Raw genomic sequence first — 24,450 nt, 5'->3', positions numbered from 1 at the left:
TGCCTCCACCTCTAATGCCATCAGAGTAAAAAAATCATGTGTTGTCCCTACCTGTGATGACGTTTGGGGGTGTTCATGTGATGTCACTCCCTTCAATTTAATTGATTCACAAGATTTTGAATGTACATTCGCTTTACTACTGTCATGCTGGTAAACTAATGACAAACGCCTCCCTTGCTCAGGCATTGTCAGTCTTTTTCGCATTGTAGGGTAGGAGTAATGCTCTTCCATTCACGCATCAATGCGAACCACCATGCTCTGAGTAGCTGCCACCTCTTCAATTCTATCAGCTGTCTGCAGCTCCTACGAGCGCGTACCACGGACGCCCAAGGGCCCTGCACTTGTCACCTTGGGGGAGTTGCGTCGGGCTCCGAAGAAATTCCTCTGACACTTCCTGAAGCCTGTAATTCGACACACACTCTCAACGACTTAAAACATCCTCTACTCCTTCCTCGGTCACATAAAGTTGCAGCAGCAACCCCGACGAAAGAGTCCCGCAGAAACAACGATCGGTGTGTATTCTTCGGTGAGTAGCAACTCTCTTTATTTGCTCTGATACATTCTCTGATAATATCACATATTATCTGATAGGATGTATTATCTGGGCTGCCTTTATGTTTTAGGATCTATGACCTGACAGGGTGTGTTACCAGTTCTCAATTGTCTTATATGATAGGGTGTGTTATCGCACCGGATGTATCACATTTTTCGTGATGGCATGTATTATTTGAAAGCATCATTATCGGGTGACATGTTTTCGGTTACAAGGGGCTTTTCCTATTGGTTGCTTCATCTGTTCAAGTTGCGATGTGACCAAATGCACATCCAAATGCTCTTTTTAATCAGTAGAAGGTCCTCGTGATCTCACGCCCTCTCAGTCGAGTCGTGTCTGTGATAGCGAAGTGATGCGCTTGTCCTGGTCTCCAGTGCACTTCGCTCAGCCTCAGAGTTTTCTTATAAGGTTTAATGCACACCCCCTGATGCAATTTCAGAAATAAAGAAAGTAAAGCAGGGACATGTTTTGCTGCACGCGCTTCCAGCGTTAAAGGGCACTCTAGCGGTGCTTTACTGGGGTCGCCCTGCATAAGATTTGTGATGCACGCAAATTGCGCAAACGGACCGCGCCTGAGACAATTTTACGTGCACGGGGCAGCACTGAACGTGGATGCGTGGATTGGATTGGTTTATGTGCACGGTATTAATTCTTATGGATTTTGACCTTAACAGTAGGCCACAACCCCAGTGTGTTCTTCTTAGAGAAAGAAGGACTTCTGTCACAAAAATGCATAGGCCGAAAAGAACTTTGTAGGATCATCGAAGTTTAAAATAAGCAGAGAAGGAAGCTTGTCACCTTTATAGTCCTGTTGGGTAAAAGCCTAACACAAGAACAGTTTGTTTCCGTAGCAACCAATGTGGTGAGCCGCTGGGCCTCAAGAAAGACGCTATTATGTCAACTAATGGTGTATTTATTATTTTATTTACGAATTTTTATATGAGTTTATTTGTTTATTTACATAGTGTTTATGAGTGCATTTATTTAAGAATGTTTTATACATTTACGTATGTTTACAGCGTTCATCTGTCTTTGTAGATACTTAAGTATTCATTTTTGTGTGTTTTTATCGGTATTTTATTATTTATGCATACATTTTTTCTCATGTATTTCTTCTTTTCCTTATTTATTTAAGCATGTATTTTTTATGATGTATATTTTGGGGGTTTGTTGAGTTTACACGATGTCTTGCACCCATCTTACAGCACCAGGTGGTTGAGAAGGTGACAGATATTCGACCCAGGGCCAGAGTTTGACATGTTTCTCCTTGGTGAGTTAAATTTAAAGGTCGCTCTAAAATGTATGCATTACAGGGGGGAAAAAAACCTAGTTATTGGTTTTGAGGCGTTTTGAGTACTGAGGCAAGTTCCGTTTCTGACTTGCTTACTCCTAAATTCTCACTGAAGAGAGCGGTTTTCAACTCATTCCTGACCTCGTCTATAGTCGTTGGATCTAACAGCTGAGGACAATTTGTTCAATAGTCAGTAAGCCTTGAGTGTTCATCGCCTAGACTTCTCCTGTCTCGACATGCCATGTAACGTTTGACCATTGTGTTTAGATCTGAGGATCCTAGAGGACCCTAAGGAAGATACCAATTTGTGAAAGAAGATGGGGGCTTTATCCGCGGAGAGAGCCTTGTGCATCCCCAAGGAGCCATGAACTGGGTCTTAGTGCATAGGAAGAGCAAGTCATGTGTCTGCAGAGCCGTGTTTTGACCAACTTCAGAGTGTGTTTCCCATGTTATGGATCCTTTGACGATTTTGGACTTGTGTCCTTAGTATGTTGACAGCAATGAGGAGCAGGAGTTCAGTCTTGGTGGCCCCAGTGGCCTCATAAGTTATTGCAATGGTTAGTTTGAATAATTAGATTTTATCTAATTTAAAAACTGCATTAATCTGGTTGCTTCCGAATCAGTGATCCTAGTCGGGTGCTCTCATAAAGATCAACAACGAGGTTCTTCTTCCATAATCGGATCTGTCTTGCACATGACTTTGAACTATCTCTGACTTAGGTGTGGAACATGACTTATTGGTTCGTTGTCCACTGAAGGTGTTGACCAACAATGCCTTAACAAAAAATTGTTATCTTCTAGGTGCTGCAACAAGACAAGATTGGAAGATGATGATGTGGTTCGGACTAGGATTGGCCCTCAGCCTCTGCCTCTTACCCACAGGTGACGATTTCATACGGTCTGACTGTGCACCACTTCTCTTTCTCCATCCATGTCTTCCTCCTGTGCTCCTCTACACCATGTGGATGGAGGGGACTTGTCTTTACTAGTATGGTTACACTTTATCCTGGGTCGAAAGGAAGCTGTTTGCCCTGCTTTTTCCATCTCATCTACCAATAGACCTTCCTTTAATCCAGTATTTATCATGCAGTATTTGATGTCTCTTCCCAACAAAACGGAAGGAGCTAAATAGATAACAAAAATCAGAGTGATAAGTGGCTTCATTGCCTGATAGGCTTTGGGCCAAGTATTTTTAGACAATGAATATAACCTATGCATAAGGTACTAACAGCAGTGAAGAAGCATTGCGTAAGTCCCTTAAATAGGTGACAAGAGCCCCCTATTTAAAAAGAAGATTCACTATTTTGTACTCACCGCACATATATGTCTGTAGGTGTTTTTCCTTTTCCCACACTAAAAGCTTCAACATTCTAAAGCAAGTCAATAGGTAAATAAAAGCATTCCTCTTTCAACTGCAACATCTTCTTTTTCAGCTTTAGCAGAGGCTGACATGATTAACTCCTAAGGGCTTCAACACCTCGTTAAGGGTAGTAAATGCTGTAAATACAGTTACAATATTACCCCATGCAATATCCTCTTGTACAGGAGTACTAAAGGTATCTGTACCTAATCACTCCAAAACAGTAATACCTAAATGCTGCGATTCATGCTTCTTTAAAGCATGGAATAAATTAAATATTAAACAATTGTTTTATATTTTAGTTGCCTTAACACTGACATTGCAATTAAGCTAAGCCCCAGCTGACATTTGCCTTGAAAACCGTATAGTTACCATAAAGCTGTGGTAGAGTTAGCCTTGCTTTCACCACGTGAGGATGATGTGGAATCTGTGAAGAAAGCGGAAGCCAAGAGATGGGTGGAGGGGGGTTGTGGGGGAGGGTTTGTGACTTTAGTTACTCCCAGAGTACTTGGTGCAACTTCCCTCCCCTAACAAACCTTGATCAGCCACTGCTTTTATAGACCGGAGAAAGGGATTCCTGGATTTCTCTGGACAGTCCCATTTATCAAAGTTCTGACCTGGTGCCCCCACACTTTTAACATTTTTAAATACATGTCCAGGTTCCCAAAGAAGGAGTAGTGAGTATTTGAATTATTGCATATTGTTGCACTTCCTCATGTGCCTCTGTTGTATAGAATATAGTTAATTATTGCTGACGCTACTCTGCATCAGCCTAATTCTAGCAGCACAACTGGAGCTCAGCTGAACACTCAATTCATTGTCCCAGAAGAGGGGGGAAGGCATTGGGAAGAGGGAGGAAGTCATGATATATATTAGGGGCATATTTACAAGCCCCTTGCGCCACCAGTCCGTCACTTTTTGTGACACACCGGCAGCGCAATTTGGTGCTCCATATTTACAAGGACACATAAAGCCACTTTATGTGGCTTTTCATGGCCTTGTAAATAGTTCCACTTTTCATGTAGCACTGCGTGAAAGGGGTGTGCTATGGTTTTGCTGTGGGTATTCCCCCGCACTTCCCATGTATTCTGTTGCATTCCCAGGTTTACAGGGTTTTGTAAACCTGGGAATGCGTCAGAATCCTATGCCCCCACAGGGGAGGCGTAACGAGGTGCAACAAGGAGAAATACTTGTATTTCTCCTCATTTTTCCTCTTTCAATGGCACACAATTGGCTGCCATGCACCAATGCAGGCACCCTTGCACCATGGTGCAAGGGTGCTTGCGTTGCGGAGATGTTTGTTTTTGTGCAGAAAGGAACATCTTCCTGCATAAAAACAATCAAAAGAAGTGTTTTCCTCTTTTCATGCGTGATGCAGAATGAATACATTTTTCCTCGTTGCGCCTCCCCTAGCATTCACATGCATTTCCCGATTTACGATTCCTCGTAAATCTGGAAATCTGTCTGGTTCCATGGGATTTGCGTTGGAATTCCCACAGCACCCCACATGGAATACCCCTTTCACGTAAAAGTCACGCAGGGTGGCTTTTCCTTTACTTGTAAATATGGAGCGGTAAAATATGCTACAAGTGCGTCCCAAAAAGTGACGCACTGGTAGCGCAAGGGGCATCTAAATCTGCCCCTTTGTTTTCAATGTTAACGGTCCTTGTGCTGTGTACCTTTCAGTCCTGTATGGAGAGCAGCACTTCATCTGAGCAGGTGGTGCCAGGGCCAGCACTAGGCATGGGCCGGGGGCCCCCCGCCCAGCCGATCAACATGGGCCCCCTGCCTTGGGCATCACACCTGTGATGTAGCACTGCGAAGCCCAAGGCCTCACAATCATTTGGAGGTAGCTCTGGAAATAATAAGTGTAAGGGCCCACTTCCCTGGGCCTTGCCGCACTGTGTCAGGCACTGGGAAGGGGCGCCTCATCCCTGGGCCTTGCAGCTCTACACCAAAAGTGCGATGCTCAAACAAAGGGCCTCTCCCAGGCTATTCACGGCCTGTAATTGACAATCCGCACTGCTCACACAAAGACACTGCAGGGCACCCACTGTCTTGCACTTTTAACCCTTTCAACTCTCTTTCAGCCCTTGATGAGCAGTGAAAGAGATGCTTGTGGGCGGCAGACAGGAACACAGTACAGCACACGAGGTGTCAGGCGTCAAGCAGCTTCAGTAGAGCCTTCAGCTACTGGGATGCAAACATCCTTAAATGAGTGCATAAAACCTATTCTCAGCACCTGTACTAAGAGTGTACCCTGTAAGGTTATTTTAAAGTGCTGTCACAATTGTAAATCACTAAACGAGGCACATGGAGATTATTATTTGCCCATGAACAAACAGTTGATTAAATTAGTAGAGCCAAGAGTGTAACACATTACTTGGTTCAAAGGCTATTCACAGGGCCAGTGTAATTATGCAGAAGAGGACTGTCAAATTGTGCGGCAGAGTTCACTAGAATATGTGGTAAAAAATGATGCAGTGTAATGCAGTACATTTTTCATAGTATTACTTCATTATTTTCTCATTTTACACTTGGTAACACTGTCCTTGCATAGGCTGCCCCTCATTAGTATCAGTTTAACACCCAAACAGAGTAATAAGCAACAAATAGGTAACCAGTGAACCTTTGAAATGGGCCTTTCATTGCATGGCAACACATGTTGCTGGGTCTTCGTAACTTGTGAACCGGTTGAGCAAGAAACATTTTGTGGGTTAAAATCTGTAGATTATGTAACAGATGTTGGATTATGTGGCAAATGCAGCAAATCCATAATTATGGGAAAACCACCATGGCAACACAATTACATAGTTTCAGTGGCCCTGGCTATACATTTTCCACTGTATTGCACTGGGGTGAATATACCATGTGACTGGGCACTTCTCTCCCAGGTAATATTAAGGGCCTGATTATGACTTTGGCGGTATTCCCTTGGAGCGCTACACCAGCGCATCAGGGAAGAACTACCAAAGCCGACCTCACACTGAATGCCATATTACAACCGTAATCCTTGGCAGGTGAATGTGGTGCAGCAGCCCCACTGCGGTGCCTTTCTACTGTGGTGCCTTTCTACTGCGGTGCCTTTCTACTGCGGTGCCTTTCTAAGGCTCATAGGAGAGCCTTAGAAAGGCACCGCTGTGGGACCACCGCAATACGTTCCTTCACGGGAAGGAATGCACCATTTTATGCATTCCTTCCTGTGCAGGAACTGGGGGTGCGAACATACAGGGGGCACATTCTGTGCCCCCCACTGCATTCTCCCCCATGCAGAGAGGCACCACGGGCCCTGTTATGGCTCCCTCTGTTGTCTCACCACCACCACTCTCTTCATGGGAATCTCACCGCCATGTAAAGGATGGTGGTGAGGCTACTCTTAATACGCTGGCGGTGCTGCAGTGGCACCACCAGCATATTGCAGCCACTGAACGCTGCACAACCACTGCAGGATCATGGATCCCCAGCAGTTGCAGCTGTCCTGTGGCAGTCCAACGGCCAAAGTCGCAATACAGCAGGTAGCACTGCCTTAGTGGCCAAACAGGCCGCTCTGACCAATCACGAAGCTGCTGATGGAGAGTCGTGATTGGCTGGGAGAGTCTGGGAGCCTGAGTGCCTCCGGTGCTGAGAGAAGAGGACGGAGAATAGACGTGCGGCGGCAGCTGGGAAGATAAGTTTATTTTACTTATTTTTTCACCCCACCACCCCTGTTCCGAGGCAACTGCTACAGCACTTCCTATGATGTAATTTTCTGTGATTACACACTGTATGCAAATTAGGGGGGCCCCACACATTTCCTTTCTTGCCGGGGCCTCAGAAGTCCCAGGACCGGTCTTGGGTGGTGCAGGTGGGGTCTACCAATACTAATCTTTGGGGAGCAGCACTTATGTCTTCCCCAACAAACTCTGATCCAACTTAAAAGAAAGAAAAACACAAAGGGGGGGAAGGAAGGGAAAGACGGGAAAAACTGTGTCAAAGAGTCAAGGCAGTGACGAAGAAGATACTGCAAGAGTGGGATGAAGAGGCAGGGTGTGCCTGGTGGTGGATTAAAAAGGCATGACATCAAATCTAGACTGCAGCCTCGGTACTCGGTACCCTGATTAGTCGACGGTGAGCTTCGAAGCGAAACTTAATGCCCCAGCACTTACTCTTTTGCCAATTAAGCTCGGGAGGAAAGACAGTTTTTATGTAGGTGGTGTTAATGACACCGAGCTGCCCAAATGTTTAGGTGTCTGCCTTTGCTGTGATGATGAACGGGGATCTGGTAATATAGTATGTGTCAATGAGGGAGTACAGACCAGGGCTGTTGGTGGTGACGAGGACTGATAGAGAAAAAAGAAAAAAAACCTTATTGCATTTTGTGTAAATTAGAAGGCAAGTATGGTGGAACTTCAGTATATTTTTTCATGTGCCTCGACTAGCACTCTTTAGGAAGGTAAGTATGGCATTTTAGATTAAGTGTAAAATGCAGTATCAGATTCAAAGCTATTTCATTTACCAACCCTAGAAAGATGAAAGACTCCGTCGATTCTGCTGGGATTTCAAAATGACTGAGCCCTCTGCGCTCTGTAGCAAAAGCTCCACCCTTCGAGCTAACTTAAGACATTAGATACTGTGACACAAGCCTCAGAGAGGAATAACATTTCATAACATATATAAGCACCCCGAGTACATTGAAAGTTACTAATTAAAGAGGTGATTGATAGGAGGGATTTTCATTTCTGTCACCAATTTGACGCACCCAAGAATGACGAAGGACGAGTTGTAGGGGCCGCAGACCTCGGCATCAGGTGTGCGCGCCCTTGAGCTGTTTGACGAGGAAGAATGAAGGTCGGCAGGTTCCCTGTGTCAGGTGGAATGCGTGCTGCTCAATGTGTGTCTAAGTGCTGGGAGTGTCTCAGCACTGGGATGGATACCAGAGCACGCTATAAATGCCAATAGAGGATCCTTTTGATGCACTGAGATTATGGTGCTTGTTAGGACTGAGCACAAGGTCCGAGCCCTGTGATAGTCCTAGGGCGAGGCAGCAATATGTGGAAAAGCTTAGAGATCTGCTCCTTTGCATGTTTTCTCTTACATGCGAAATGGATGTTCTAGTTTTGGGATTCGCAGTAGCCCCATGACCTGATACTGCCCAATTGAGGCATAGTACAGGCAGACGTTATATCACATCTTGATTACACTGCAATGTGTTTTATTTTTCCAGATTGTCTGTGGTAAATTCTATTGTTCTGTATCATATCAACTAATGTGGATAGGTGAAGGACATTACCACCACAATTACGCACTCATGGCAGTCTTTGCTGCAGTAGATTTTGGCATGTCAATTCGGTGGTAAACTGATTGTGAGATGAGACTGGCTGGGGAACAACTGCATAGGGAGGCTTGGGAGGCCGCGCCAGGGGTTTAATAACGGAAGTGGTGTGGGAATACTGCTGCCATCAGACGAAGAAGGTATCCATAAACCACAGGCAAAAACTGCAAAATTACAAGTTTGCCTGCCGAGTTTACCAACTAAAGTGCAGACAATAGACCTAAATTGCTCCTCGCATCAGTGTCCACTCTGCACACAGCCAATGCAGCTATGGCCCACATGGCCTGGTCCTGATTTGATTTTTGATTTGATTTTGATTCAGATTTGTAAAGCGCGTAGCTACCCAAGGGCGTCCCAGCGCTGATACTCGGCCTGCTTGATCCAGAGAAGGGGTAGTTTATGGGAAAAGCCAGGTTTTCAGTAGCCTATGGAAGACCAGTAGGTTGGTTTCCCTTTGAATGGGGAGCGGAAGGGCATTCCATAGCTTAGGGGCATTATATGAAAAGAGGCGTCCCCCTGAACGTGCTTTTCTTATTCTGAGGACACTGGCCAAGGAGAGGGAGTCTGATCTCAACTGTCTATTGGATTTATGGGGTTTGATGAGAGGTCTCAGAATGGGGGGCCCCTGCCATGAAGTATTTTGTGTGAGATACAGAGGGTTTTGAAGTTAATCCTTTCTTGAATTGGGAGCCAGTGTAATGATTTGAGGGCAGGTTTGGCAGAGCATCTGGACTTTGTCCCAGTGAGGAGCCTTGCGGCGGCATTCTGGGCACATTGTAGTCTGTTGATGACCGATATTGGGGCACCCAGGTGCAGGGCGTTTCCGTAGTCCAGTCTTGAGATAATTAGGCCCTGCATTAGCAGTTTTCTGGACTGGAAGGGAATTAGGGGGAGGATTTTCTGTGCTGTCTGTATCAGGCCAAAGCATGTACCGGCGTTTTTGCTTGCTTGGACTTTAAAGTTGAGGTCTTGGTCCATCCAGATGCCAAGGCTCTTAATTTCCCTTTTGGGGTTGGGGGAAGTCCCCATACAGAGTGGCCATGAGAGAGAGGGGGGAAGTTTGCGTGGGTCGCCAAGTAGAAGGATCTCTGACTTCTCTCCGTTAAGTTTAAGGCGAGAGTCGCACATCCATTTTGAAATGTTCTGGAGGCAAGTGGCCCGGTTATCCAGACATTTGGTCGACTGGTTTATGGAGACGACCAGTTGGGTGTCGTCAGCGTACATGACTACCTTTATGCCAAAAGGTGTCACGATATCTTCTAGGGGGGACATGTATACGTTAAAAAGTGTGGGGCTCAAGGAGGAGCCTTGTGGGACCCCACACTGAAGGGGGAAAACTTTGGAGTTGACAGAACCGTCGGCCACCTCGAAGGTTCTGTATTCTAAAAAGGACTTGAGCCAGGTCAGGACGGTCCCAGAAATTCCTGCCATGTTTAGACGGTGGATAAGGATGGTGTGGTCCACCGTGTCGAAAGCGGCACTCAGGTCCAGGAGGATCACTGCCACTAATCCTCCTGCATCCAGGATGGTTCTTGCTTCTTCGATCACGACCAGGAGTGCGGTGTCCGTGCCCTGTCCTGGTCTGAACCCTGTCTAGGAATGACGGAGAAGGTTGTTGGAGTCAAGGAAGGTGGGGAGTTGGTGATTCCTGAGCACCTGGATTTAAGTTTAGGGAAGAGGCTTTCCTTCATATAGCCCAAATGACAGAACGCAGGATAGCTCCGCACACCCTAACTGCACTGCAACCACCAGAAGATTCATGGCACTGATCGTCTTGCTCCCCCAACATATATTAGTTCTATCTTGGCACAGATACACAACACCCACAATAACAATGTTGCTGCGAGTCATTTCAGTGAGCAACACAATAGCAGAGGACTCTGCGGCTCTATAGCCACAGATCTAGAAACACGGAAGGCCATATTACCAAAGTGCCCCAGGGGTGCAACGGATGTGTGTGCCCACTTTGTTCAGCCCGGGGTACTTTGGTATTACAGAAGGGGCCACTGAAGCTTGTGCGGCCCCTTATTGAAATACAGAAAGCGTTGGAGCACATACAGAGCCAGCTCTTTCTTAAGAGGGTGTTCCCTCATTTGCATGGGGCCGTGGCCGCAGGCAAATGATGGAATCCCTTTGCCTCTGCGCCCATGCGCAGAGGCAAAGACATAGCGGTTTGTATAGTGTTCCTTGTGTGCTCAGGATTTAGGCTGGCCTCCGCGGCTCCCTTTTGGTCTGGCCTTCTCCCAACCCGAGGATGCCTAGTGACGGTGATACTGAGGTTTGGTCTAACTGATTCATCTGGTGCTGAATTGTGTTTTGATGTTGCAAGAGGAGGAGGAGGGGCCAGAGGTAATGAGCAGCAAGGATGAAGGCTGTGCATTATGCACTGCAGTTGGCAGTGCTGCAATCAGCAGGGCTGCAGCAGTGTTCCAGAGTATAGGCCTGGATTTCATCTTCTTCCCTGACCAGTCTGTGATTTCCCCAGGGCTGCCCCTTTTCTTGGCAGGTTGTGCCATCCCCCCTAAAGAAAATAGAAACCTTCTCAGGGGTCTCACTGATACTTGGTCCTTTTAAACCAACAAAGAAGAAAGTGGCACAGAAGCTGTAATGTAAAAGTAACATCTTTAATAACCTCAAATGAGGGAGACTACGCCACACAGAAGTCTTAGCAACTGAATGAGGCAGTCTAAGGAGTACAGAAAACATGCTTAGGTTAGGGTAGGGAAGACATGGCTTGGCAGTTCAGGCTGGACCGTTCCCATGAGGCACAGAGTCAGACTGATTTGCATATAGCCATGTCTGAACTGGGGTGGCAGAGTGGGCTAAAGAACGGTGATGGATTAAACCCAGATCTTTTGACTGGGTGTGAATGTTTGATTGATTCAGATGCTCCGTCCATCACCACCCCCTTTTGTACCGCTTTTGGCCGCCATAAGTGTGGCAGGGTATGCTCAGACGTGAGTCCCTTGCTCACTTTGCCACTGGATTCAAGCAAGCCGTGCTGAAGACTGCTGGAATGCCAGAAACCGATCCTTGGAAGCTTGTTTCCAGTCCAGGGAAGACATGGCTTGGCAGGTCGGGCTGGACTGTTCCCTTGAGGCACAGGGTCAGACTGATTTGCATATAGCCATGTCTGAACTGGGGTGGCAGAGTGGGCTAAAGAACGGTGATGGATTAAAACCAGATCTTTTGACTGGGTGTGAGTGTTTGATTGATTCAGATGCTCCATCCATCACCACCCCCTTTTGTACTGCTTTTGGCCGCCATAAGTGTGGCAGGGTATGCTCAGACGTGAGTCCCATGCTCACTTTGCCACTGGATTCAAGTAAGCCGGGCTGAAGACGGCTGGAATGCCAGAAACCGGTCCTCGGAATCTTGTTTCCGGTCCAGGGAAGACATGGCTTGGCAGGTCGGGCTGGACTGTTCCCATGAGGCACAGGGTCAGACTGATTTGCATTTAGCCATGTCTGAACTGGGGTGGCAGAGTGGGCTAAAGAACGGTGATGGATTAAACCCAGATCTTTTGACTGGGTGTGAGTGTTTGATTGATTCAGATACTCCGTCGATCACCACCCCCTTTTGTACCACTTTTAGCTGCCATAAGTGTAGCAGGGTATGCTCAGACGTGAGTCCCTTGCTCACTTTGCCACTGGAATCAAGCAAGCCGGGCTGAAGACAGCTGGAATGCCAGAAACCAGTCCTCGGAAGCTTGTTTCCGGTCAAGGGAAGACATGGCTTGGCAGTTCGGGCTGGACTGTTCCCATGAGGCACAGGGTCAGACTGATTTGCATAAAGCCATGTCTGAACTGGGGTGGCAGAGTGGGCTAAACAACGGTGATGGATTAAACCCAGATCTTTTGACTGGGTGTGAGTGTTTGATTGATTCAGATTCTCCGTCCATCACCACCCCCTTTTGTACAGGGTTACAAAGTCAGCATAAGACCAAGGGGAGGTCCTGGAACATGTAAGCATGCAAAATGACTAATATGGGCATACAAGATCTACTTGCTCAACAAAGTGGGAGGAGAGTTACTTCTCCACACAGCAGCAAAAATAGCCTGACAGTTCTATAACAGGAGCAGGTGCTTTCTACTAGCGAGGCCCTTCTGAGCATGTGCAAGGCTCTGAAGAGGAAAACAGCACATGGCGAGCACATGGCCACCTAAAATGACTGCCAAAATACAAAATGGATGTCAGCTCATGCTAACAAATCCCTGCAATCTTTAACACCCCCAGCTTACCAGCGCTGCCTACCTAGCAGAAGCCCTCTGCTGTGCTGGAAGGACTGCTGGCTGGGGCGTGGGTGCAGAGGATAGCAGCGCCAATGAGAAGGAGCCGCTGAGGCCAGAAGAGATTCAGTGAAGGTAATGCATCACCCAACCTCTGACCTTAGTGCCCAGCTCTCTGTGTTTTGTTCCCTTCCACTCCCTGCAGTTACCTGCTCTCAGATCACCACCAGCATCCAGCCTGCCCCTCATTGTGGTGGTCCCTTTAGCTTGAAATACCTAGGGGAAATCTCAAGGGCAATAAAGGGAAAACTCCTGTAAGTACCAGTGATCAGAGTCCAGTGGTGGGAGGGCAGAATATAGTTGCACAACTGGCAGGTAAGGCTTTGTCTGTGCCACTGAAGCAGCCCAGCTAGGGGCGGGTGAGCAGGCTAGTCCCCACCCTCTCTTAAGCTTTTTTGGGACTCAGAGATCCCAGAAACTGAGAGACCTGCGTAGGAGCATACTACAACACACTAGACTCATCTGCCCTGAGTTCTTCTGTAGTGCGTTAGCACAAGGAGTGGGGACCCATCACTCTCACCACTCAGAAAAGGATAGAGAAGCGAGAAAGGGTGAGGCTGGGGAAATAAAGACATGAGGCATCACAAAGAGGCCTTGGGAACCGGCCTGTGCGTGAAGCGTTGGCAGTAGGCCGCAGAAGCGTTGACACGAGCCCACAGACAGCCAGCACAACTTGGAAGTGGGCAGCATTAGGCCAGCGTTGCTTGTGAGAGAGGGGAGTTCTGTTTTCCAACTTGCATTCCGGCAACCTCAACCCGGCCTCTCAACAAAACTGTGTCCAGTAGCATCCTGAGGATCTTCAAGACTTACCAAGTTGTAACAAGACTTCTGCGCCTGGGAGCTATGGGTGAGAAAGAGCAGAGGCCAAGTAGGAAAGGATATTGACTAAAAAGGAGGAAATCTCCGGGGTGCTCTTGCCTCCCTGAATTGGTCACAATACCACCTAGCTGAAACTAGCCCCGAAGCATGTTTAATCTAATCAGGTTAAGCAATGGCCCCCAAAGTCATGATAGTGAAAGTCATTAAGCCCTGAGGACCCAGACACCCCAAAGCGTGCATCAATGCCATCCAGGAAAGCAAGATGTGTCCCGGCACATGGGAGGACTAAGCCATCGAAGAGATCCAGACAAAGAACTCAAGAGTAGAACTCAGTAATATGTCTGGATGAAGTTTCAGATCCGAAAACACCTACCCCATCTGCTCCGGACAAAAATGTTAAAATGTTCACTCCCTACAAAGAAAGAGGGGTATAAAATCACGAAATTTCAAAGCCCATAAGTTAGTAGCTTCAAATCAAACAAAGTTATAGTAAATGAACCAATAAGCTTGGGGTTTGAGCCCCAGGTAGGAATAGAGGGTGGCAAGTAATGCAGTACGACATGCCACCAGTTGCATATTGTATAATTCAAATAGATGTCCATATTATTAACTCAACAGAATCCTTCTCAAAACGAATGGGCTTATTTACAAGCCCCTTGCGCCGTCAGTGCATCCCTTTTAAAATGGGATAAAGTGACACACCTGCAGCGCAAGGGGCTTGTAAATAAGCCCCTAAATCTTGCCAATTGTGATAATCTCAGGCAATGCCACGCGCTCATAACCAACAGACTGGACTACGGCAACGCCCTCTACATCGTAATCAACAGCACTTTGCTACACAAACTCCAAACCATCCAGAACGCCGCAGCCAGACTCGTCCTTGGGACACCTCATCACAAACACATGACCCAACACCTGCAAGGCATCTAATGGCTCCCTGTCGAGACAAGGGTCACTTTCAAACTCCTCACCCACGCCTACAAAACCCCCAATGTCAGACCTAAATACCTCGACGAGAGAGTATCCCTCCATGTACCCAAGAGGAACCTCCCCTCCACCGACCACATCCTGGAAGAGGTCCCCCGTATCTGCAGAAACAGAACAGGTGGGAGAGCCTTCTCCTACATCGCAGTCAAGACCTAGAACGAGCTCCTCATGAACATCAGACGCTCCCTGACCCTGCACTCGTTCAGGAAGGACCTCAAGACCTGGCTCTTCAAATGATCCGGAGCTGCTCCCCCCCGCCCAGCACCTTGAGACGCTCACGGGTGAGTAGTGCGCTTTTGAAACCCCTTTATTGATTGATTGAATGTGGCATAACGGTCAACCAACAGAGCCAAACAGAAGGCCTTCAGTCACAGGATCAGTGACTAATCAAACTGTCAGAAATTGTCTCCTTTTCAGACAAAGCACGCGTATTGCAGATCAGACACCCACTGTTGCCACTCCTTGCCCTTTGCAAGCGGACCATGAGACATGTGGATGCCACAACAGTTAGTCTAAGCCTATTCTCAGCTAGAGTAGCAGTTCTCTGACTGAGGCCGAATTCACCTTAGGAAAGAATAACACTACATCAGCAGGCAAGGAAGTTCTAGAGGAAATATCTAGCAGTGTTCCAGTGGGCACCTGGGGGCCCTTCTGTCAACCATGGATGCCATGTCAATGGTAATTAACTATCAAGCAAATAAACAGGGACTTCCGGTGGATCTTCTAAAAATCTTGGCATTCCAATAGCCCTCAATGATCTGATAGAGACGGCGCAAAATCATAATTACACACAACTGGTTACATGTCAATGTTCAATCTTAGGGGATAAGCCTAAAGGGTTGTCATCAATTCTTACTGACATTTTGACTGAAGCAAGGTATCCAGAGGTAAGACCGTTTGAGAGGCAACTTATTTCTGAATATTCAACTAAGAAAATAGCAGAATAAGGCCCACATGTGAAATCATGCTTTAACGCATAGCACAATCCGGCCTACGTAAAGAACTTGGTAAAGAGACAGACCAGTAAGATTAGCCCCTCAAAACAAGCTGCATAGGTATCAGAAGAGGAAAACCTAGCAGCTGTGACCCACGAAATGATAGAGAAGGAGCTTATCACATGAAAAAGGGAAATGAAAAGGCAAAGGAATGAACAGAAGAAAAGAAAAGTCACCCAACAAAAGGGCATATGGTAGTTGTTTTCATAGTGTAGAACCACGTACGCTGAGGGAACGAAAAAGATGGAAATTGAATCAATTGAAACATCACAGAAGAATATAAATGAGAGTATGCAGGGGTAAACAGAGGCTGAAAGTCCCAAGAAAAAGCATGATGATAAAATACAGGAAGGACCCCCAAAACAAGCACAGAATATCACATTGGAAAGGAATGATAAACAAAGACCACCACATCCTTTGCGGCAGGAATGTTATTATCCACAGAATGAGGGCCAGCAAGTCCAAAACGAAGTCCCCAGGGAGGAATGTCAAAGTGTAGGACAAGGTTGGGGGAGCAAGAGGGGCACTGGGTGGCGCACGACCGAGATGGCCGCACGCCGGTGAGACTACAGCCCTGCTGAGCAGGGAAACATCCTTTAACCTCCTCCAGAATCAAAAATGTGAACACCCGGCCTCACTGCAAGATACCTGATCCAATGTTGATGCTGAGGATGCCAACTTGTGTGCCTAGCTTGGAGTGCTGCTGCAAATACGACTGCCGAAACTAGAAGCGGGCCGCCAGGATTCAGGCAGGAGACTGAGGTGCTGTTGACCTTGCTGGGAAAGACCGAGGCCGCAGGAGCGTTAGGGTCTAAGATTCGGACGGGGGTCTGAGATTTGGACGGCGGATTAACGCGAAGAATCTCCGGCGCTTCTTCTTCTAGACAGATAACTGAGCGAGGTGGGTGCCTGCACCTGGGGGTGAGAGGACTCTAACGCAGTAGCAGACCGATTGGGGCCACATACGGAGTTTATAGAAAATATGCAGCGACTCAGTGACACGCTGCATCACGGAGCGGGTGGTTAACGGCGCAAACTCTGCACAAGAGGCAGCGGGTAACTGGCGATCAGGAGAGCCCAGAATTGCTAAACACTGTGCCCATTAATCCTACCTGTACTCTACGGACTTGACTTCTGACCGGCATCTCTACCACGCTATAGCTGCAGAGTGGTACTGCCACTATTTTGATTCTCCATAAAGATATCATCCGAGGTAGGAATGCAGAATCCTTGCAGCTAAGCGTGGCCACTTACTGCCCGATAAGACTGCCACTCAGTTGCCTCACCTGCACACAGACTTTCAACTTTCAAAAGAGCCGCGCACATCTCCCGCACCTTGACATACCTAGCCACGGACACTGACACTGGCAGCCATTTTGAGGTGGTTGGACGGAGAACTTCATCAACGGCGTTCGGCTTGAGCAGGGGCGGGAGGTTATAATCCCCTAGATGCAGTGAAGGGCCTTGCACTCATGCCTTGATACTCCTCTACCCCCCCCCCAAGTCAACTGGCTGCATTCTAGTACTCCCTGGTGCGCCCTTGGAGCTTGATACCTCCTTTTATTGTCGCAAGTGTCGGAGTGCATGCCCTCATCAGCACAGATCATGGACATTGCGTGCATACAATCTAAGTTACCCAGTGAGGAGGATGGCCAGGGCATATACTGATTGACGCCGCAGGAGTTGCTTTTTTGCATGGAGCTGCGGGTACTAATCGCCCAGGCCTCCACGCGGAAGTTACCGTCACTGCCTATCTCGGGATATTGGGCAGCACTTGTGCGCTGAATGTTGCTCAGGAGATCCTGCCCTACACCTCTGCTCTGCTCGCCGGCCTACGACATGGGGCGCACCGACACCAAGAAAACTAAAATACCATTTGAAACGCGTAAAACACCTAGATCGACCTCGTCGGAACATACGGACTCTAATGCCGCAGACATGCCTGAGGAGGACTGGAAAGCGCTCCTGCTTGGCATAAAGCAAAAGCCTTACATCCCTAGACGCTAAAATGGACATGATGAACATGCGGATGAAAGCTGTGGTCAACAAACTGGATCAACATGAGCTACGCCTTAAGGAAGCAGAGGCCAGAGTGTCAGATATCAAAGATGGCGCCACTACAAGCAAGGGCCAGATATCGCAGATGGATAAACTGCTCAAGATTAACGCTGATAAAAACGAGGACTTGGAGGCTCGCTCCAGAAGAAATAATGTCTGTATCCTTGGCCTAGCGGAATCAACCAACATGGGACATAAGGGGGACTTCATCGAAAAGCTGGTTGTGGATCTATTTGGCAGAGAATCCTTCTCAGCGCACCTCATGGTAGAAAGGGCGCATAGATCTCTGGCGGCTTACCGACCCCCGAGGGCGCCCCACGACCGGTGATAGCCCGCTTTTTAAACTATCATGACAGAGATGCAGTCCTGTGCATGGCCCGTGAAAGGAAACAGGTTCACTACGAGAACACTACACTGGCGTTCTTTCCAGACTTCACGCAGTCAGTGTAGGATGCCAGACGAAAATTCTCTGCTGTCAAGAAAAAGCTTAAATCGCAAGAAACCCCCTATGCCATTTTGTACCAGGTGAAATTAAAGATAACACATTATGGGAAACAGTACTACTTCCAGAACCCGCAGCAGACTGAAGACTACCTCAGACGACACCGCCGGGCAGCGTCTATGGAGTCGGGGGCACGAGCGAGCTTCAGATCCCACTCTCTTTTCTCGAACCCAGGTTGAGGCACGTAATTCACAATGGAACGCCTGATACTTTTATTGACACTCTGCTTTTGAGTAACTGAACTAAGCTGGTGATGTATAATCATTCTTACTGTTTTGTAAAATGTCCTGCTCAGCAACTTACCTCCGTCCCGCTGTAGCTGCCCACCTCACAGCGGAACAGTAGGTGGGTGCGAGTATGGAGGAGAGTGGGCAGGTTGTGTGCCCCTGGTGATTTCCCTACGAGGGCGCACCCCTAAATTCATGTTAAGGAGGGATAGTAATAGTTGAATAATGAAGGTTTTTTGGGTGGGAGGGGATCATGTGCCCAGCAAGTTGGGGAAGCCGGTGTGGGAGGAGGGGGGTTGGACTTCGATTGCAGTGTTACAATTTATCCAACTACCTATGGTGGTTAATGATGTATGGTTGAGTACAGATTGTGTCGTAGTAACAGTAATGGCAGACAACACATGCCATTTAAATAGTCTTAAGGTAGCGTTGTGGAATGTACAGGGTCTGAATAACCCGAGGGAGAAAAGGCCAATACTTGGTACATAGATAGGCACCACATCACAAATGCAATGCTGCAGGAAACACACCTGAGCCCTGGAACTGTGCCTCTATTTGCCCCCAGATGGGCCTCATACCGCTGCTTTGCATCTTACTCTAGTTATTCCTGGGGAGTCACTATCTTAATTAAAAGGGAGCGGCGTTTGTACCTAGTGGGGCAGAGATCGATGCAGGTGGAAGGTTCTGCCTGCTCTGGGAGAGACTTAATTCCTATGATATTACATTTGACAATTATTATGGCCTCAACACCGATGAACCCCAGGCTCTTCTCTGGTTAAGGAGTAAAATTCAGGAGAAATGGCACTACCTATGTCATATGGGGGGTAGACTTCAATACAACGATGCAACCCTGAATGGATAGATCCTGAGCTTCCCCAACACACTATGCGACCACTCAAAGAGCACTGCAAGATATTATAGCTGATAATTACTTACTCGACTCTTGTAGGCACAAACACCCTACGTTACAGGAGGGCACACACTACTCTGCAGTCCACTCATCTTGGGGTAGGCTAGACTATATGTTGATATCTGTAGGAATGCTGCACTGGCTGGGACATGTAACCCATCTAGAAGCACATACTCAGACCATTACCCTGTTACTGCGGAAATACATGCCCCATTAAAACACTCCCCATACAGTAGTTGGCGCCTCAATCCTTTACACTTGCAGGACACAGTATTTAAGGCAGAAATAGATCAAGATATTAAGGATTTTTTTAAGCGTAAATCTGTTCCCAGCATCACAACAGTATGGTAGGCGTTCAAAATCACGGTTCGAGGCTGGTGTATATCCAAAGGTGGGGGCATCCTCAAAATGCTGCGAAATGACCTATCCAAATGGGAAGAGAAACTTAGAAATTTGGAAAATTACATCAGTACCAGTCCTGACGGGCACGCATTTAGGGCCACCTTGCGCATCAGAATACGAAGAGATTGCTGACAGGGAAGGCAAATTTAGGGGGAACCGCACATTGCGAGGATATATGGTGAAGGTGACCGGCCATTGAAGGCTCTGGCAACTGCGACCAGGCGCCCTAAATTCTCCAACTACATAACAGAGATACAAGATGCACATGGTAACATGATCAAACAAACATGTTCAGAGACTTCTATAGTACCCCGCTTAATTTTTCTGACTATTTTGAGGACACAGCACTAGCCTGGTTGGGGGATACTCAGCGGAAATTCCTGAACTTAGATTTGGGGTTAGATGAAATCACAGATGCTATCTTGCAGATTAAGTCCGGACAGGCCCAGGGGTCTGACGGGCTGCCGATAGAATTTTATAAAACCTATGCTCCGATTCTTGTCCCATTCTGAAAGAGGTGTTCTATGTGGCATTGCAAGAGATACGCTTGACGGGACCATGCGCAAAGCCCTAATTACCTCAATATTAAAACCAGGGAAGTCCCCTCTTTATTGCAATTCGTATCGGCCCCTTTCACTGTTAAACTGTGATACTAAAATACTTGCAAAAGCCCTGGCGACCAGACTTAACCTGCTGATGCAGCGACTGGTGCTCCCTGACCAGGTGGGGTTCATTCCAAACCAAGTCACGTCCCAAAACCGTCGAACCCTTGCCGCAGTTCTTCAAGATATTGACCCTAACTGCTCTGCTGTGGCGGTGTTCCTTGATGCTACCAAAGCGTTTGATTCCCTGGAGTGGGACTACCTGCTGGGTACTTTAGGACATATGGGGCTGCCCACTACCTTCCTCCAATTGGTACAATTGTTATACAGCCAGCCAGTGGCATCAGTGCTTCTGAATGGTGCCAAGTCCTCCCCCTTCACTATCTCCAGGGGTACGCGTCAAGGCTGCCCTTTATCCCCAATTTTATTCGCCATTGCCATTGAACACTTAGCTGCTAAGCTTCGACAACATCATAATGATAAGGCGCTGATTTACCCTACTAGACAGCTACTTATTTCTCTATACGCAGATGATATGACATTGTATGTTAAAAAAACCAAGACAATCTCAACCCCATATTGCGGGAGATAACTAAATTCGGTGCTATATCAGGGGTTAAAATAAATTGGTCAAAATCTGTGACTTTCCCTCTCACAGATAGTACCCCGTCACACCAGCGGGACTACCCTCTAATCTGGAAAACGGATGAACTAAAATACCTGGGCATACATGTCACTAGAGACAGGGATGCGCTAATGAGAATAAATTATGGTACAGCCAAGGATAAGATAACTGACACGATCACCAAGTGGCTGCGGCTTCCCCTCTCCATGGCGGAAAGGATCTCACTAATCCAGATGGTATTGCTGCCAAAGCTTCTGTACCTTTTCATTAATATACCTTATCACCCAGGGCGCTACTTCTTTAGTACACTCAGATCTCAATTTACGAGGTTCATATGGGGCGGGAAACAGGCACGACTTAATCTGAATACATTGATGCTGCCATATCATTTGGGGGGGTATGATGTACCGAATTTTGAATGTTATCATTATTGCACACAGGCTCACTTTGCAACATACTGTACTTCAAATATGGACACCCCAAAGGGGGACTAGCCATTTTCTGTTCCACCAAATTCAAATGGGCCCTAGAACACCCAGACCTGGGAGTAAAATGAATTCAAGCCATCAAGCTAGAACACAATGACACAATCCTACTTGTACAGTAGTGCTGCTTATAAATGTTTATATGCATCCAAATAAAGCAAAGAAAGGGCCACATATTGAAGCACTGCTCAAAATAATGAAATTATTACAGAAGCAAAACAAGCATAAACATCTCAGGGGACTTCAAAACAGATCTAAGCAAAGCCAGCACTAAAAAGGACAACCACCATAGTGGATTCAATTTTAGAAAGAGGCTGGAGGAATTTGGATTTGGGATCCTGAACAGCAATTTAAAGGAGGACTGTCCTGCATGGATTACCTTTATAGGCATCATGAAAAACTCAAAATGTAAATATACTGCAATCAGGGGAGCAGCGCTGCCCGAGGAGTGTTACTTCAAAATGTACCCACCTGCAGAGAGCGATCACTTTCCCCAATCCATCAGGACCCTCTGTAAAACCACGCAGCTGAGCCCGATTAACAGATTATTCTCCATGCCAATAATTTACAATGTAATTGTATTTAAAATGTCGGGGTCAGAGGATTGAGAAGATGATGGCAGAAGTCTACTGCGGTTCTGGAGCAATCAAGACTACAAAAAAGTAAGTTAGAAATGCATGGGACTGTAGATACGCAAAACAAGTTGCATGTTGAAGCTAAGAGACTTATTATTAACAACATTTCCAACTAAAACTCAACCGCTAAAGTGCTTAAATGGAGCAAACAATGGCGGAGGTGGAAGGCAAATCTCGAATAACAATAAAAAGCTACAAAGGCAAAAATCACAAATAACATTAAAAACAAGGGGGCATATTATCAAGAGAGCTCGATACATTATCGCCGCTTTTATCGGCAGGAAACTGCTGATAAAGCGGCGATAATGGGCTTGATAATATGCTCTATGGAATTCCAATCGAAGTCCATGTTAGATATCTTCACATCTAACATGAGCTTCGATTGGAATTACATGGAGCATATTATCAAGCCCATTATCGCCGCTTTATCGGCAGTTTCCTGCCAATAATAGCGGCGATAATGTATCGAGCTCTCGTGATAATATGCCCAAAGATTCGTGATACAGGAGAGGTAAGGGGCCAAATAAAACCCTTCTGCTAAATCTGAAAATACAATATAATAAAAATTGCTGGAGAGAAAAAAGAAGATATCTAGAAGATCTATGGAACCAGGTCCTCGAGTCTAGTGAATGGGTTGACCTTAGCAAAAGAAAGGCAGTAATATGCAGGGATGGAAGCAGCAACATGGCAAGCTCACCGCCTTGCTATGTACTCAGCACCCAAAACAGTGAGCACCGGGGAAATCCTGCCATCCCAAGCCAAGTCCTCGCTCAACTACCTGCGGTATACAAGTATGCCCTGATACACCAAAGTCCTACGCAAAGAAGGATCATACCATACTGTTGGGGAACGAAGAACAACTCGTGGGAATTTAAAAAAGTTTAAAATCTGAGGGCGCAGCAGGACTAAACGGAAACCCGACTGCATTATTTAAAGGAGATGTAGTCTATGGGCATAGTATTTGACCACATTGTTCAATGATCTTTATCTTGCAAATCAGTTACCAAACTCATGGAAAGGCAATAACTTCCATCTTCTTTTTAAAAACGGAAATCCTGCGTCACCTCGCAATTATAGTCTCATAGCATTAATCAACATTGAGGTGAAACTTAAGGTCAACTTCAGTACTTTAAAGGATGGAAAGAAGAGCAACAACTAATACCACAACTCCAGACAGCATTCAGAGCAGGTGTGGGGACTTTAACACATTTAGCAGCACTAACCCTCCTAGTAATGTAATGTAACGTTTATTGCATAGTTAATTTAAACCATAACAAATAGACATAAAATCGTTAAAATCATGCAATATAATTCACTTCATCATCTAGGACTCATCAAATGCTGTAATCGCGATATTCCGTTCTTTCAAAAACCTATACAGTACTATAATTAAAATACCAAGGGCCTTATTTACAAGCCCCTTGTGCCACTTTTGCGTCATTTCTCCCATGTTAAAAATGACGCAAAAGTGGCGCAAGGGGCTTGTACATAAGCCCACAAATGCCTTGTTTTAATGTTGTCCGACAGTGTCAGCGCCATCTGTAAGTTGAGCATAACCTCATTATCACTAAAAACATTTACAATATCATATAGGCCGAAAACAAAGTCAGCTGTATGTCCACAGGCTAGATTATAATAGCTTGGGCTCAATTAAAATAATGCCGTAGCCTTTTCTTGGGGGCCAATGGGGCAATTCATTCTGGAAAGACAAAATATTTGTAGAATTCTAAACTTGCATTTCTTAGACCTACCATACTTCTTTTACGAGCCGTGCCTCCCAAGATTTCCGTCTAGAAGGATTAAACCTCACCACCAGGCCCCATACGTCCTAAGTATCCACTGTCTCCCAGCTCGGCTCATACATGCACATCTGCAAAGTGACTTAGATAATCGCAGACGTTATTTCCGAGGAAATGCTGTCGCCGGAGTATTCAACAGTAATTTGTTAAAAATATTTTTTTTAAAATAGCGTATATCCCCAGCCCACCGGGGGTGCTGCTACTAAAGCAAAAGTCGGATGCCTGTGAACAAGAGCATACGCCCTCTGCTAGAAAAATAGGTTTTAGCAGGAGTGTCCTATGTTGATCTAGGGCCAGGCAACAGCATAACAAATGAAACCATGATTTCCGATAAATATTTCATAGCCTACACTTAAAGTCACCCCGCTGCCCACTGAACGCATGTTAAAATCTCTTATTGGTACCGCAAGCACTCTCATATATAGAATTTGGTCCAGAGTATTTCTGTTAATGAGACCTGAGAAATAGTTTTGTGGCTACCCATTATAATAGGAATCCATCAGGGGCTGAGCCCATCCTTGACTCTCAATAGACCATAAATCCTGTTCCCAAGAGGACTCTTTCATTTGCTTATTAATGGCTGTCTTTCAAGCCCGATAA

The 24,450-nt window shown here is 46.5% G+C and overlaps 1 protein-coding gene across 2 annotated transcripts in view; it reads left to right on the top strand.

The window, feature by feature from the left end:
• Window positions 1-374: 374 nt before the first annotated feature.
• The window catches only part of LOC147733074 (pancreatic secretory granule membrane major glycoprotein GP2-like), a 211,246-nt gene continuing 187,170 nt past the window's right edge, over window positions 375-24,450 (top strand). The window contains exons 1-3 of one of the 2 annotated variants that reach the window (XM_086957636.1): window positions 394-526; window positions 1,759-1,823; window positions 2,646-2,726. In XM_086957636.1, the coding sequence (XP_086813762.1) occupies window positions 1,811-1,823; window positions 2,646-2,726 (94 nt within the window). In that variant the 5' untranslated portion in view covers window positions 394-526; window positions 1,759-1,810. Of the gene's footprint in view, window positions 527-1,758; window positions 1,824-2,645; window positions 2,727-24,450 lie in introns of both variants that reach the window. The other variant, XM_086957635.1, reaches the window with a different exon arrangement.

Source organism: Lissotriton vulgaris, chromosome 2_1, assembly GCF_964263255.1.
Source record: "Lissotriton vulgaris chromosome 2_1, aLisVul1.2, whole genome shotgun sequence".
Taxonomy (NCBI): Eukaryota; Metazoa; Chordata; class Amphibia; order Caudata; family Salamandridae; genus Lissotriton; species Lissotriton vulgaris.
Note: the sequence above shows the minus strand (reverse complement) of the source record. Positions and strands in the feature narration are given on the sequence as shown.